The sequence below is a fragment of the Dromiciops gliroides genome, chromosome 3 (genome assembly GCF_019393635.1).
Source record: "Dromiciops gliroides isolate mDroGli1 chromosome 3, mDroGli1.pri, whole genome shotgun sequence".
NCBI classification, from domain to species: Eukaryota; Metazoa; Chordata; class Mammalia; order Microbiotheria; family Microbiotheriidae; genus Dromiciops; species Dromiciops gliroides.
In genome coordinates this window covers 490,450,741-490,465,550 of record NC_057863.1, presented here as the reverse complement: position 1 = coordinate 490,465,550, position 14,810 = coordinate 490,450,741, and the positions used below count along the sequence as shown (strand labels likewise).

At 36.6% G+C, this 14,810-nt stretch overlaps 1 protein-coding gene across 1 annotated transcript in view; it reads left to right on the top strand.

Annotated features, from left to right (window-relative positions):
* MPHOSPH8 (M-phase phosphoprotein 8) overlaps positions 1-3,335 on the top strand; it is a 61,095-nt gene extending 57,760 nt beyond the window's left edge. Inside the window, exons 13-14 of the mRNA XM_043992478.1 lie at positions 949-1,032; positions 1,982-3,335. Coding sequence (XP_043848413.1) covers positions 949-1,032; positions 1,982-2,023 — 126 coding nt within the window. The 3' untranslated portion in view covers positions 2,024-3,335. The remainder of the gene's footprint in view (positions 1-948; positions 1,033-1,981) is intronic.
* Positions 3,336-14,810: the final 11,475 nt, after the last annotated feature.

The following is a 14,810-nucleotide window of genomic DNA, read 5'->3' as shown; positions in this document are numbered from 1 at the left end:
AACATATTTAACATAGTCCAAATTTCTGCCTTAGCAACTACTGTGAGGAAAATAATTGGGTAATTCTTTGATAACCACGTAGCACTACTAAGGCCTAGAAAATTGACTAAAAGTATGTGAAGTGCCAAGTATTTCTTCCCTTTTACTCCCCCCCCCTCCCCCCGCCAGTAAAATCTGGTAAGAAATTGCTTTCTAATCATTTGTTTTATTCTCATAAATACCTGGAAACCAAAACTCCCAAATAGCATTCTTTTTATAGTACTGGTAACGTGAAGTTTTGCCATATTTTTGAAATACTTTGGCAGAGGAGTTCAGTTGACTTTCTTCTACCATGAAAATATGGTGTGTGTGCATTGATTTTGTTTTCTTGGGGTTTTTTTGTGGAGCAGTGAGGGTTAAGTGACTTGCCCAGGGTCACACAGCTAGTAAGTATCAAGTATCTGAGACCAGATTTGAACTCACGTTTTCTAAATCCAGGGCCGGTGCTTTATCCTTTGTGCCACCTAGCTGCCCCTTGTGCATTGCTTTTTTTTTGTTGTTTGTTTGTTTTTGCTTTTTTTTGTTTGTTTTTTTGTGGGGCAATGGGGGTTAAGTGACTTGCCCAGGGTCAGTCACACAGCTAGTAAGTGTCAAGTGTCTGAGGCCAGATTTGAACTCATGTACTGCTGAATCCAGGGCCGGTGCTTTATCCACTGCGCCACCTAGCCGCCCCTTGTGCATTGCTTTTAATTTTTCAAATAAAGCTCCAAGATAGGTCTTTCCACTTCCTAACTTTTCTAAAGCATATCCAGTGTGATAAAAGTTTCTCTTTGATTCCCATGGGTCTGAATCATAATTAAATCTTGCTCTCCTCCTGCATTATTAGATTTTTGATGATATGTTTTATAGTCCTGGCATACATGAGGTTTTCATATATGTTCTGATTAATTTTCTTTTGTTGCCTTCTAGGATAGCCATTTTGTTTATTCCTTCAGTCCTGTTGCAGGCCTCAATAAACTTTTTATACGACTGACAGAAGCACCTTCTGCCAAGGTAAAAGATCTTTTCCTAGCTAAATCAGAATCTCATTTTGTTTGAGGATGACATCCTATCAGTTTCACTTTCCATTTCCATATCCATCCTAATGGCCAAAAAGGCTAACAGTTTAAAAATATGAGACAAAGGTTCTGGGTAACTTAATTATTGATATAGGTTGGCAGTTTTATTAATAAAGGAGGTCTGTGGTTTCTCTCTCAGACCAAAGACCCCTTCCTCATGGTCCAGTCTCTGTTCATATACCCTTCACAGCAATTAAATCTAATTGGTTTACATGATTGGAGGTGGGTTATATTAAAATTTAAGAGATGACATCAAAAAAAGAATATAAGATTCCACCCCCTTCCAAAATACCTTTCCACCTAGAAGTGGATCTGTCTCTCCAAGTTTCTTTTTCTTTGTAAGCTGGGATTGGGTTGGGTTTGACCCAAATGAGATTTGATGGAATTTTCTCAAGAGCTTGCCTTAAAAAAGAAGGGGAAATCACTGGGTCTCCCAAGTGCTTAATGAGATATTGAAAACTTAGTAATAGAGGCATGTCATATATACCAGTCATAATCAATTTCTTAAAAATTAACATTAAATGAAACAACCTTTTGGGGTAGATGCAGTATTATGATTTGTTGCTTAAGTGATTGTAGAATTATATTATATTACAAGTAGAGGGGTTTTTTTGGTTTGTTTTTTGGTGAGGCAATTGGGGTTTAGTGACTTGGCCAGGGTCACACAGCTAGTAAGTGTGTAAAGTGTCTGAGGGTCGGATTTGAACTCAGGTCCTCCTGAATCCGGGACCAGTGCTCTATCCACCATGCCACCTAGCTGCCCCAACAAGTAGAGTTTTTAAAGAATGTTCATTTACAGCTTCTGAATGATATAATTATGCCTATTGATTTTTCTCAAAACAAACATTTATACTAAAAAAACAATTTTCTCTTTCCTTTCACAGGTAAAATTGCTTATAGGCGCATACAGAGTACAATTGCAGTGACCAAAAAAAAAGAAAAAAGAAAAAGGACAGTTATTGTGATGGAGTTATTTTTGAACCTGATACTGGTTACTTCAGTCTGATAAAGCAGTTTGGAATACTTCTGGCACATGAACACTTTCAAAACATTATTCTACCACCTTTCTTTTAAAAGTTTTATCTGCAACAGCTTGCTGATTATTACCTATCATCTGGTATGTTCACTGCAGGGGGGCGGGGGAGTGGGGAATGACACAGAGTTATCTGATATTTTGTATAATATAGATGTAAGTATTTGTGCCAATACCTTAAATATCAATTTCCTTTCTTATATCCAGACTGCATATTTTAGCTTTTCCACAATGTGGAGTGGTGCATATAAGAATTATTTAAGAAAATTAGATGAAAGATTTTTTTTAATCCTGAAATTTTCTAATACTCTTAATGTTTATATGTTTAAAAATGAAGTGTAAACCCGTCATCTGCATAGACCTAAGGAAGTGTGTTACGTTTGAAAGTTGCTGCTTCACTTTTGACGACTAGATTCTGAGTCATTGAGGATCTGAATAAAAATTGGATCTGTTCTTACTCTAGGCAGAGTGGTAGGCATGTTTAAAAACAGGTCATATTCTAAATTTATTTAGAAAGCATGGAAAAAATTATTGGACTTAGCTGATTCAGGTTACTGTTATAACAGATCATAAGCATAAAGGTTATAGTGAAGATTAATTCCATAAATTTAAAGTTATGCTTTATTCATAGTAATGTATTGAAAGGTATTTAGATGATAAATTTGGATGCTTATAGACAAACCAAGAATAGTATTGACCAGATTGGGGGTATTATGAAGTTTTTAAAGGGATATAATTTAGCTCTGTGTTTCAAACCTACTTAGGTAACTTGTGAGAAGCTGTTACCTTTATTAGAGAGATTATCTTTGTTCAAATACTTTAATCAGAAAATTTTTAAAATTCGATTGGAAACATTTTAAAGTCCCAACTGTGCCTTGCTGTTCTGGTTGCTACATGGAATTTAGATACCACAATGTGCCTCTATGCTTAGCAAAACTATAGCGAACAAATACTGCTTAATGCTCACTGTTAAAATGGTGTGATTATAAAATACACTTTTAAGAACTGATGTTTTGCAACCACTAATGAATCTATTTCATTTTAAGTTGTGGGAAAACAGATGAAAGATTTGTTCATGGGTTTGTTTGTTTTTTTAGCTCTAGACTAGTTCCTGCAATATCAAACTACTATAGTTTTAATGAAATGTATTTCAATTTTTTGGAATGTCACATTATGCTAAATAAAATAACAACTCACTTTTATATTTCATTTATCCATTGTTACTTTTCATCCAACAATTGCCTTTCTGTCCCATATTTTGTTTTTACTAGAATGTGCGCTGATGACTTTGCAGTTTCAACAAAAAATATTTGTTACCATTTGTCTACTTCCGTTACCTTAAATCTTAGGAGAACAGCAAATACTAATATGTTTTTTAAATGATATCATGGTGACGGGTACAAAATAATTGTTAGACTTGGGTTTTCATAAGACTTAAATTTGGTTAAAGGATCTATACATTTTTATTTTAGATTTCATAAAATCAATTGCATAAAACTCTTAAGGAACTTGTAATCTAGAATGGAAAAAGATGTGTTAAAAAAAATAAGTATTGCCATATTGCGAAGTAAGCTCCAAATCACTGGTATTGATAACTACACAAGAGGGTGAGTGTCAAAATTACTTTCGGCAAGGGGCTTCTTTTGGAAAGGTCTCACCAAGTGAATTTAGGCTGGTCCTTCAAAAACTCACATGTATCAGTAATTGGAGAGGAAGGTAGTAGTATTTAAGGTAAAACAATAATGTGACAATAAATAGAAAGATTCTGTTGAAGAGTGACGAGAGATAAGACTAGCCAAGCTACCTGTAGATGACCTATTAAGGAAGGAATTTTCTCCCATCATTTGCTTTTGAGCTGGGAAAATGTAGAAGATTCCATTCAGCCTTGGAAATGTATGTAGTTGTATCCTCATGAAAATAGAACATTGGAATATATATACACTGTGAATTGGGGGAGGGGGGTCTATTTAATAAGCTATGATCAACCACACTGAGAAGACTGTTTAATTCTCCCTTACCAAACTGTTGCTGCCCTTGTCCCAGTATCCTGACCTAGAGGAGACTGCTAGACTTCAAATCTTAATTTTGGTGGCTTGCTTAATTTCAATAAGTCAGGGTTTCTTAGCCTTTAAAAAAAAATGTTGTGGAGCCCTTTGGCAATCTTGTAAAAGACTATCGATCCCATAATCATGTTTTTCAATAAGCTAAATATAGGATTACTAAGGAAGCCAATTCTATTGAATAGAGACCTCAGATTAAGAGCCCCTGCTCTAAGCCTAATTATCTATCTGTAAAATCAGGATGCCATCTTTAGGGGATGAGTGTACACAACAAGATAAAGCTCTGTTGCTGCCAGCTTTCTTGAGGGGGGTGGGGGGGATGATGACAGACCTGAGGAATCGGTCTAGTTGGCAATCATTATTGAGCCTAATGCCACACATGGTGGCAAACACTTGGAAAATGAAAAGCAAAAACACTGTCCCTCTCCCTCAAGGAGTGCACCTTCTAGTGTGGAGATGTGTAAATGTGTACTTGCATATACATTGACATTTCCCCCACTGTGAGGATGTCATGGATACTTGAGAAGAGGTAGAAAGAAGGTATCCTTGGAGGGACAATCTTTAGCAAGTGGAGAAGACTGGAAGGTCCACATACAGCAGATGAATTTTCAGTTGAATCTTGAAGTCAGTGAAATGAAGATAGTGAGATGAGGAGGCAGATCATTCTAGGCATGGGGACAACATCGCAGTAGAATCATAGACTGCATGAAGGGAAGTAGAAGATAAGGGGCTGGATTATGGAGGGCTTTACCTTCCAAACAAGAATAGTTTTATATTTGATTCTTGAGTTAAAAGGGAGCCTGGAGTTGAAGTAGATTGGTGACATGGTCAGATCTTTTGTTCAGGAAAATCACAGGCAGCTCAGTGGAGGATGGATTGGAGTGGGGAGAGGCAAGGGCCTGGACTAGAGTGGAGAGAAGCAAGTGTATCCAAGAGCTAGATTGTGAAGGTAGGAACAATAATTGACAACAGCTTGGATATGTGAGGGTAGGGGAGTTAAGGATTACTTTGACATAGCTTGGATGAGTGGGAGGATAATGGTGCCCTTGACAGTAACAGGGAATTTGTGAAGGGAAGGGAAAAGATCATACTTGTTGAGTTTGACATCCCCCTCCAGGTTATCCAGATGGAGATGTCCAAGAGGTACTTGCTAATGAAGGACTGGGAATCATCTGCATAGAGATGATGAACTCATGGTGTCTGTCTCTCACTGATCGATAGTACACAAAAAGACAAGGCACACAACTAAGCCTTCGAAAATACCTGTTGTCAGGTCAGTGAAAATGAAGTAGATGCAGTTTCTCAACAAACATTTGAAAAAGATGTTTCCAAGTACTTACTATGTGCAAAGCACAGCTTTAGCTGCCGGAACTGCAGAGACATAAATGAAACTTTCCTTGCCCCCAGAGAACTTAAAGTGTAATGGCAAATGGCCAAAATAAGGAACGATCGAGGTCAAGGACATCATCAGGTTGCATCTAAGCCTTGAAAGAAGATTAGGCTCCAAGAAGTAGAGAAAGGAAAGGAAAGTATGGGGAAATGCTAATGCACATGCCTAGCAAAGTACTGGGTATAGTCTAACTTACTTTGAAAACAGAGGTCATAAAAGATAGCATAAAATAAGACATTTGTTCAGCTCCTATGTGCCAGGAACTGTATGGGGATACAAAGATATAAGACAGTCCATGCCCTCAAGGAGTTGACCCTCCAATGGGGAATACAACATATTAAAAAAGATGAAGGGGCAGCTAGGTGGCGCAGTGGATAAAGCAAGTGTCTGAGGTCAAATTTGAACTCAGGTCTTCCTGAATCCAGGGCTGGTGCTTTATCCACTTCACCACCTAGCTGCCCAGTGTTCTAACATTCTTAACTTTTCTCCTTTGGACTTCTATTGCCATAACAGGCACGTAAAGTGTGTGCTTTGTAGATAGAGTTCAAGCCCTAGCTCTGGCTGTATAGCCCTAGAAAAATGTCTTCATCTTCCAGAACCTTCAGGTAACATGTACTGCAGTGGCCAGAATACCTGGAGATCTTCTTTGGGAGGAGTTTATGTCAGAGAAATCACAAGTTTGATCTCAAAAAAGAAAAGGTGTGTACTAGGGGGAATCAATCAACAAGTATTTGTTAAACAACTACACTAACCAGTTGCTACTGAGCTGCAGGCAATGACTTTCAAAGGCCAAAGAACAACCCCCCCACCCCAAACAGGATTTAACCTGATTTGCCTTGGGATAAGATTGTCATTGATCATAAGGAAAGTGCACATTACTGTTTTCAGATTCCTTTACAAAGATAAATCATTGAGGAAAAAGCTGAGACAGAAAAAACGCAGGTTGGAGAATAAAACACAAGCATAGATAAAATATAACAAAAGTAGAAGGCACAGACTAGAAATAAACACGAAGGGTAGAATGGCAACCAGTTTCCTAGGTAACTTCTTAGCTGTTTAGAACTCTGAGACAAAGGAGAAGAGTAGGGGAAGGAGGAGACAAGATGAAGCATGCCTTTGGTCTTCTAGGATCCTTTTCAAGTCTTGATTCCTGAAACTACAGGATAATTTTTATGGCTTTACCAGAAAAAAATCACAACAGATTTCATAGTCCTAGTGATTTTATCAAGTCAAAAAAGTAGAAAATCATACTCTTCTATTTCCAGCTTGTTCTACAGAAAAATTACTTGCTTATATAAATTCACCAAGAGTACCAGTTTCACCATAGCCCTGACAACATTGAACTGTTATTTCAATTAAACAAGTGTAAAACAGTCTCAATTTCTTTTTGAATTAGCAAGATGGTAAAGGGCAGCATTAGATAAAGAGTATGAACTAACATGTACTGTTCCATTCCCTTTCAAAATAGAGAAAAGTAATTAATTGGAAATTGTGCTTGCTAAAACCTGGGCATGAAATCCAACTGAGACATCATACCAAATGCATTTGTAGGGTGAAACTGGAAGAGCCACCAAATAGACCTAAATTGGGACAAGTCTGCCAAATGTCGTCCATGACAAGGAAAACACCGTATTTGTATTCTGATATCACAATCTCTGCTGTCATTCTTATTTATAAAGCTAATACATTGTGCTTTATGAATATTATTTATTTTGATCATAACTGTGATTTAGGTAACAGATGGGGAAATTGAAGCTCAGAGTAGCAAATTTTTCTATACACATTAAGAGCAGGAGGCAAACTGCAATGAAGTGGTAGTGTCACTTAAGAAATTAACATCAGGAAGAGAGGGCTGAACTTGATTTGATATATACAAAATAAAGTCCTGTTGAAATTTTTTTTGAAATATCATAAATATGGAGCAGGTAGGTAGGTGGCACATTGGATAAAGTACCAGCCCTGGATTCAGGAGGACCTGAGTTCAAATCTGGCTTAAGACACTTGACACTAACCCTGGGCAAGTCACTTAACTGTCATTACCCTGCCCCCCCCCCAAAGGAAACAAAAATTAAAATCAGCAGCTAAAAGACTTAATTTACTTTCTCATCTCTATATGAAATCTTTTTGAGAACAGTATAAAGACAAAAATCGGGTACCCTTAGAAAAAGGTGGACTGGTAGGCTTTTTAAAGAAGACATTTGCCAAGTTTTTTTTTTTTTTTAAAGCACATAATAGCAAAAAATAATTTACAAGACAAAAGATCCCCCACCCAACATATTTCTCTGAAATATATATAAACATGGAAGTAACTGTTCAACATTCATTGAGTGCCAATATCAACTGAGACATGAAATAGGAGATGTGATTACCAAAAAGTATTTTGTCATAGATTCCCAATGGATGGTGAGTTTTACAAATACAAATAATGGTGTGATAAAGCACCAGCCCTGGATTCAAGAGGACCTGAGTTCAAATCCAGCCTCAGACACTAGACACTAGCTGTGTGACCCTGGGCAAGTCACTTAACCCCCACAAAAACAAAACAAATACAAATAATGGCATAATTTGTTTCCAGCCTCAGAATCCAAGGCCAAAAATCTATAGACATCTCCTAAAACACACATTTTGGGAAAAAAGATATACTATTCAATAAGGACAAAGATGGTATATGTATTTATTAGCAAATAGAATGTTGAGGCATGTGTATTAATATAATGAACTGGAGCCAAAATTGTTGCCACTACTAGCTGATGTTGAGAAACATCCTAAGTGGGCTTCATTTTCCTCTATAAAATGAGGGAGGGCATGGACTACATGACTTCAAGGGTTACTTTTAGTTCTAAATCTGTGATCTGGGGAATTAGACAACAATCTTTAAGCTGATTACTCCCAACAAAAGCCCAACTTTTCAACATGATTATTCTGGTGATTATAACTGGAAATCATGACGAACCAGTATTAGAAAAACGGCCAGTAACCCAAAGGAAATGGAAAGTTGCTTGGTGAGGTGAGGGCACCTATATGGTATATTAACAGTAATTATTTCTGTGCTAAAAGGGACAAGTGGACAATTTTAACTGTATTGGACCCATAAAGTATTTGGATGTCTCTATTGTGCTCACTCTAATCTGCCTCTATTCTCATTCAATTTTAACAATGCAATGTTTGTTATAGGCAACAATACCAAGACAAAAACAAAAGTCCCCTGTCTCCAGGGAGGGGGAGAACAGATAGACATAAACCCAGGAAGTTCCCAGGAAAGGAACTTGATTTATGATCCCATTTATTTATTTATTTTGGGGTGAGGTGATTGGGGTTAAGTGACTTGCCCAGGGTCACACAGCTAAGTGTCAAGTGTCTGAAGCTGGATTTGAACTCAGGTCCTCCTGAATCCAGGGCTGGTGCTCTATCTGCTACGCCACCTACCTGCCCCTATAACAAGAAATATTATTGCAGTTTGGTTCCTTTCTGTAAAGTATAGACCTAGAGAAGAGTAAAGTTTTATTTCTCCAGGTTCACATGATGTATGTCATTAATGGCACTCTAAAGAAAACATCTTCAGATATTTTTGTAATATATGGTGGAAACCTACTGACTGTCACGAGGTTACTGAAGTTTCCTCATCTGTAATGTGAAGTTAAAACATTATTTCCCAACTGCTCCCTGGAAATTTTTCCCATACTTAACTTTAAAAAAAATCTATACAGTTGAAAAACTTCTCCCTGTGAATTAAATGGGTTATATTGTACTATGTGAAACTGGACATTGCATTACAGGAAATTCATCACAGTTTGCAGTATAGCCTGAGCTGGGAAACACTGGAAAAGAGAATTTTAAAGTTCCTTTCTAGGTCCAAAATTCTATGATTGTCAACTGAGAGGAGAAAGGGGGCCCAGAACAAAAGTGAATAATCATTTGATTTTTAATAACTTTCACATTACAACAGGCATCAAAATATAAAGTTGTAGAAAAACAAATTACTTTGGCTTGAACAATTTAGGGAATTCAAACATGACAACACCCACATTCATTTGTTGTACCCACTCACCCTAGGAAAGTGACAAGGATTTTGAATTTTCTCACAACCATTTATGAGTGACCCAGGTAAAATATGATCTGTGTCCTAAGGACACAACAAATAGCAGGTTATGGGGTAGGAACAAGGGCTGAAAAACATTCTTTTATAACTCAGGAGCTGAGTGGTTGAAGTTTACATAAAAACCAGAATGAAGGAAGAAATTATGCATTTAGACTTGGTGTATATCCTTTATTCTTACAAATCAACTGAAGATGTGCCTTCCAATATTTATCATAATACCACAATCATTCTCAGATATTAGATTCCTTAAATGTGGTTTATAGGTGGTCTAAAAATCAAAGGCAGACCAGAAATAAGGAGTAGGAATGAGGGAAAGGTAGGTTACTTACTCTGAATGACTTTTAGGAAGCTCATTCATGTCTGGAGATAATTGGGCCAGTTTCTGTGCTGCCAACCTGAATACAAGACAAGGTCAGACACTGTCTTTTAGACCTATAGGGAAAAAGGGAAGCCACTCATAGGAAATGGGGAGAACCTCACCAAAGTGGGACAACAGAAGCAAAAGGCAGATTTTTATTCAAAGTAATTTGAGTAAAAATATCTAATTCTGTGTTGTGAGGGTCAGTTTTAAGATTTCACCATAAAAGCCTGCAATGCATTTTAATAAATAAAACATTTTATATTTTGGCTTTTTCGCTTAATAATTTAACATAAATGAGATTTACATTCAAGATCACTTTAGCCAAAGTAACCATAAAAGAATTAACACAGGAAGAATGTGGCCCTATGAGTCTATTTCCAACCTGAAAAAGAAAGAAAAAAAACTTGATTAATATATATGCCTAAATATACAAATAAAAGATAAATTTCCTTCCAAGTACTCAGATAAGAATTTTTTAATAGGGAAGGGGGGAGAGAGGGGACTAAGAGCTCTTTTTCTACTTGACATTACCTAATCCCAGATGGAAGTGTCTTAAAACAAATGATAAAAATATATAAACTGTTTAAGGGCAGCAATTATATCACTTTTGTCTTGTATTCCCAGTGCCTGGCACACACCACAGACACTTATATACTGTATGGTTGATTAATAGGTGGAAGCAATGTTCTAGTTCCAGTAAATTTACTAGTACAACAACTTGAACTTTGCCCATTTGCCTTTCTTTGTCACCAAAAGGCTCGGCTACTATGGAATGAAGCACTGATCTCAGTATTACTAATCAGTATATTACAGAAATCAAAACTAAGTTTTATCTCATTGCAATGAAAATTCATTGTACTTACTATTTTCATACTAGCATTTCATAAGGACACTACCAATATTTTAATTACTACATATTTATGAAATAGGCATGGAGAAGTAATACTATGTGATAGACTCACATTACACATAAGGAATAAAAAAAAGTTTTACTCATATTCTTGGAGGCAGTTTTGCATAGTGGTTACAGAGCCAGCCAAAGTGAGAAATGCCAACGTTCAAGTGCTTCCCCTGCACAGGTTGTATCACCCTAAGCATATCATAGTAACTCACTTAATATCTCAGATCTGGGAGTGGGGAGGAAGAAGAAGAGACCATGTTAAATAGTAGTAACTAGGAAATGTTTAACAAAATAAATAAAAATAAATCAGATGAGGTTAATTTGTGGGGTTTTTTTAAATTAATAAACTGTCTAGGTTTCTATTTGGAATTTGACACCAATGCTCTTAGGCAACTCTCCTGCTTAAGAACTACCAAGCACCAATGCAATTACTCTATTTCCTATTTTGGGCCTTTCATGATTAACATCTATTTCCTTTTTCAAATTTTTGGAGAAAATGAGTAGACATCCTTGCTAAATTGCACCTTTTAAATATGTTAAATAGGGCAGCTAGGTGGCGAAGTGGATAAAGCACCGGCCTTGGATTCAGGAGTACCTGACTTCAAATCCAGCCTCAGACACTTGACACTTACTAGCTGTGTGACCCTAGGCAAGTCACTTAACCCTAATTGCCTCACCAAAAAAAAAAAGTTTGTAAATTTGTTAAATGTGAGTTATGATTTTGTTCCATGATATCTGTTAATGACCTACTTAAGAATTAACAGGAAGCAAAAATCCTCTTTTCTTTGTATGTTGCTCAGGACAGCTGCTCAAATGGTTCAGGTACTTAGATATTGGGCTAATTTAAATTGATCACATTCCATTCTGGCAGAGATCTTACTTAGTTCATGGGGGAAAATGGTTGATTATTTATGAATTACTATAAATACATATAATGAGAATGACTTAAGACATTTGTTTTTGTTTTTTGGTGAGGCAATTTGGGTTAAGTGATTTGCCCAGGGTCACACAGCTAGTAAGTGTCAAGTGTCTGAGGCTGGATTTGAACATAGGTCCTCCTGAATCCAGGGCTGGTGCTCTATCCACTGTGCCACCTAGCTGCCAAGACATTTAATTGTTAACAAGGTAATTTCTTCCATTAAAAGTATTTTTGTCACAAGTAAATTTGAATAGTAAATAGACAATATTGGCTATAACTGTTTCCTTTTACATTGATTTTAAGTTTTATTGATGCCTGTTGTTTTATATCAGAGTCATTTATAGATATACCCTCATATGCCCCCCCACCCCCCAAAAAACCCCTGAACATTACAACAAATATAATAGCCTTTCAAAGAATAATAAATGTGTAAAAATTTACCTGGCTGCTGATGAGAACAACATGCTCTCTCTTGCCTTCCTTTCTACTAACAAGGACATAAGGATAGGCCTTCTAAAAGCACATGTCAGAAGCTAGTACTGATGTTGGAAAAGCAGCAGATGCAGCTGAAGGAACATTGCATTAGGAAGCAGATAACGTGTGTTCCATTCATTCCTGACCCATTTCCATGACCCCTTCTCCCTATACCCCTTGCTAGTGTGCAACCTTGAGCAAGGTACCACCTTGGTCTTAAGCTATCATGTGGGAAACATGATACATCTCTACCCAAAAGTTGGACCAGATGATCTTAAGGTCCCTTAGAAATGGCAGAAAACTCTCAGATATTATTAAAGGCTATGCCAGGAGATTATTTCCAACAGCTACTACCCAAGTTAGAAAGTTAATAAGCACATGTCCAATAAAAAAACTGTCAGAAGACTGGTTTCCAAAACCCAGAAAGGCCTAACACCAAAAAGTTGGCCACCAGATGAATTCTCCAAGTGAACTCATGAAAGAAAAAAATATATATATTGAGGGCATGAAAGAGTCAATCTGCATATATGGAGGAAATTACCAAATGGTTGAAATCAGAGATCTTTAGAAATTTTGAAGATGCATTCCAGTAACAGTATCCATCCATCTCACCATGTGTGCCACAAGAAGTGCTGAGCCTTCTGCCAATGACCATTGGAATTTTATCACTGGTCCAGCTATAAAATTCAATATATCACACTTGAAATATTTTTTTAAATTTTATTGATATATTTTTATTTTTACATCACCTTAGTTTTGAATATATCCCTCCCTTCCTAAACAAGGTATCCCTTGTAAGAAAGATTAAAATGAAAGAAGAAAAAGAAGCAGTTCAGCAAAGCAATCCAATGCACCCACCAAGTGAATGAGACAGTTCATTTAATGTTCCATTCCTAGCATCCACCACCTCGCTAGAGGTGTGTTTCTCTCATCTTTTCCCTGGGGCAAAGAAGGATTTTAGAGCAACACAATGTATACTTTCACATTCTTTTTTCCCTGGTTTTACTTACTTCACTCTGCATCAGTTCATATTTCCTACTATGCTTCATTCTTCATCAACTACAAAAATAGCTACTATGTATTTTTTTGGGAGGGTGGGAGGGGTGTTATGAGGCCTTTCTTTTGGTCTTTGAATTCAATGGAGTATAGTCACAGCATTCGGATCGATGGTTATGAACATTTTAGTCACTTTTTAAAGTAGAATTTCAAATTTCAGTGGGTCAAATCATAGATCCACAAGCAGTGTACAGTTGTGTTGCTTATTATATAGTACCACTGACACTTTGAATCTTTTGAAATTTTTGTAAATATACTGGATTTAAGGTGAAACTTTATTGTTAAAAATATTTTTTATTGTTAAAAATATTTTTAACGATAGCTTCAAAGCTTCTAGAAACGCATCTTCTCTATTTCAAAAATAGGATGGAAAAAGTTTCCAACTTCACATTTCAACCCAGCTTCCCATCCATCTTCAGATGAAAATTTCCCCTTTTCAAGTGTTCAGTTTTATAACCTATAAAAAGAGGGAGGTTGAAATAGTTGATTTTAAGTTCTCTTCCAGCTTAAAATCCTGTGATGCTATTTTTAAAGCATTCAGTATAAGTACCTTATGTAAAAGTATTCTTTCAAAGATCTCATTTGAAAATTCAATCCTATTCGCATGAACTGGGAAAGAGGATAAAAAAGAATAAATTAATTTATAATAGATTTATTTAAAAAGAGGACAATGAAAAAAGCAATGTTCACACTGATCTGACTTTATATTCAGAAATGGAATATGGTAAAGTAGAGCACTGAATATGAAATAAAAGGACAACCAGGATTCAAGTCTCAATTCTGCTAAGGATGGTTCTCAGTGATCTTAGCGTCACTTGATTTTCTGGGTCTTAGTTACCTATCTTAAAAAAAGGTGTGTGGGGGGGGGGGGGGTTTGGACTAGACAACCTGCCCAAGTTTTAAATAGTTAAAACTATCATCATGCGATAATAGATAGCATAACGACACATGAGATGATCTCTTAAGATTCCATTTAGCTCTAAATTCAAAGAATATTTGTCAGGGCAGCTAGGTGGCGCAGTGGATAGAGCACCAGCCCTGGAGTCAGGAGGATCTGAATTCAAATTTGGCCTCAGACATTTAACACTTACTAGCTGTGTGACCCCGGCAAGTCGCTTAACCCCAACTGCCTCAAAAAAACACCAAAAACAAAGAATATTTGTCAATTCTCCAAGACCACTGGATCAAATTGGGGGATCAAAAACCTATAATTAGTGACAAAGTCTGGTATCTTACAAATAAGAATTCAATTTTTGTCTTATTGGTCTCTCACTTAACTTGCAGATAAAAGATGGTTACTAGGTACCCATAAAAAGTGGTTTCCTCATCACAAAAAACATCCTGTGGAAATATACCTCCATACTTTACAATCTATCTCACTGGTTTCAATAATTCCTTCAGTGTTATGTCATAACCCTTC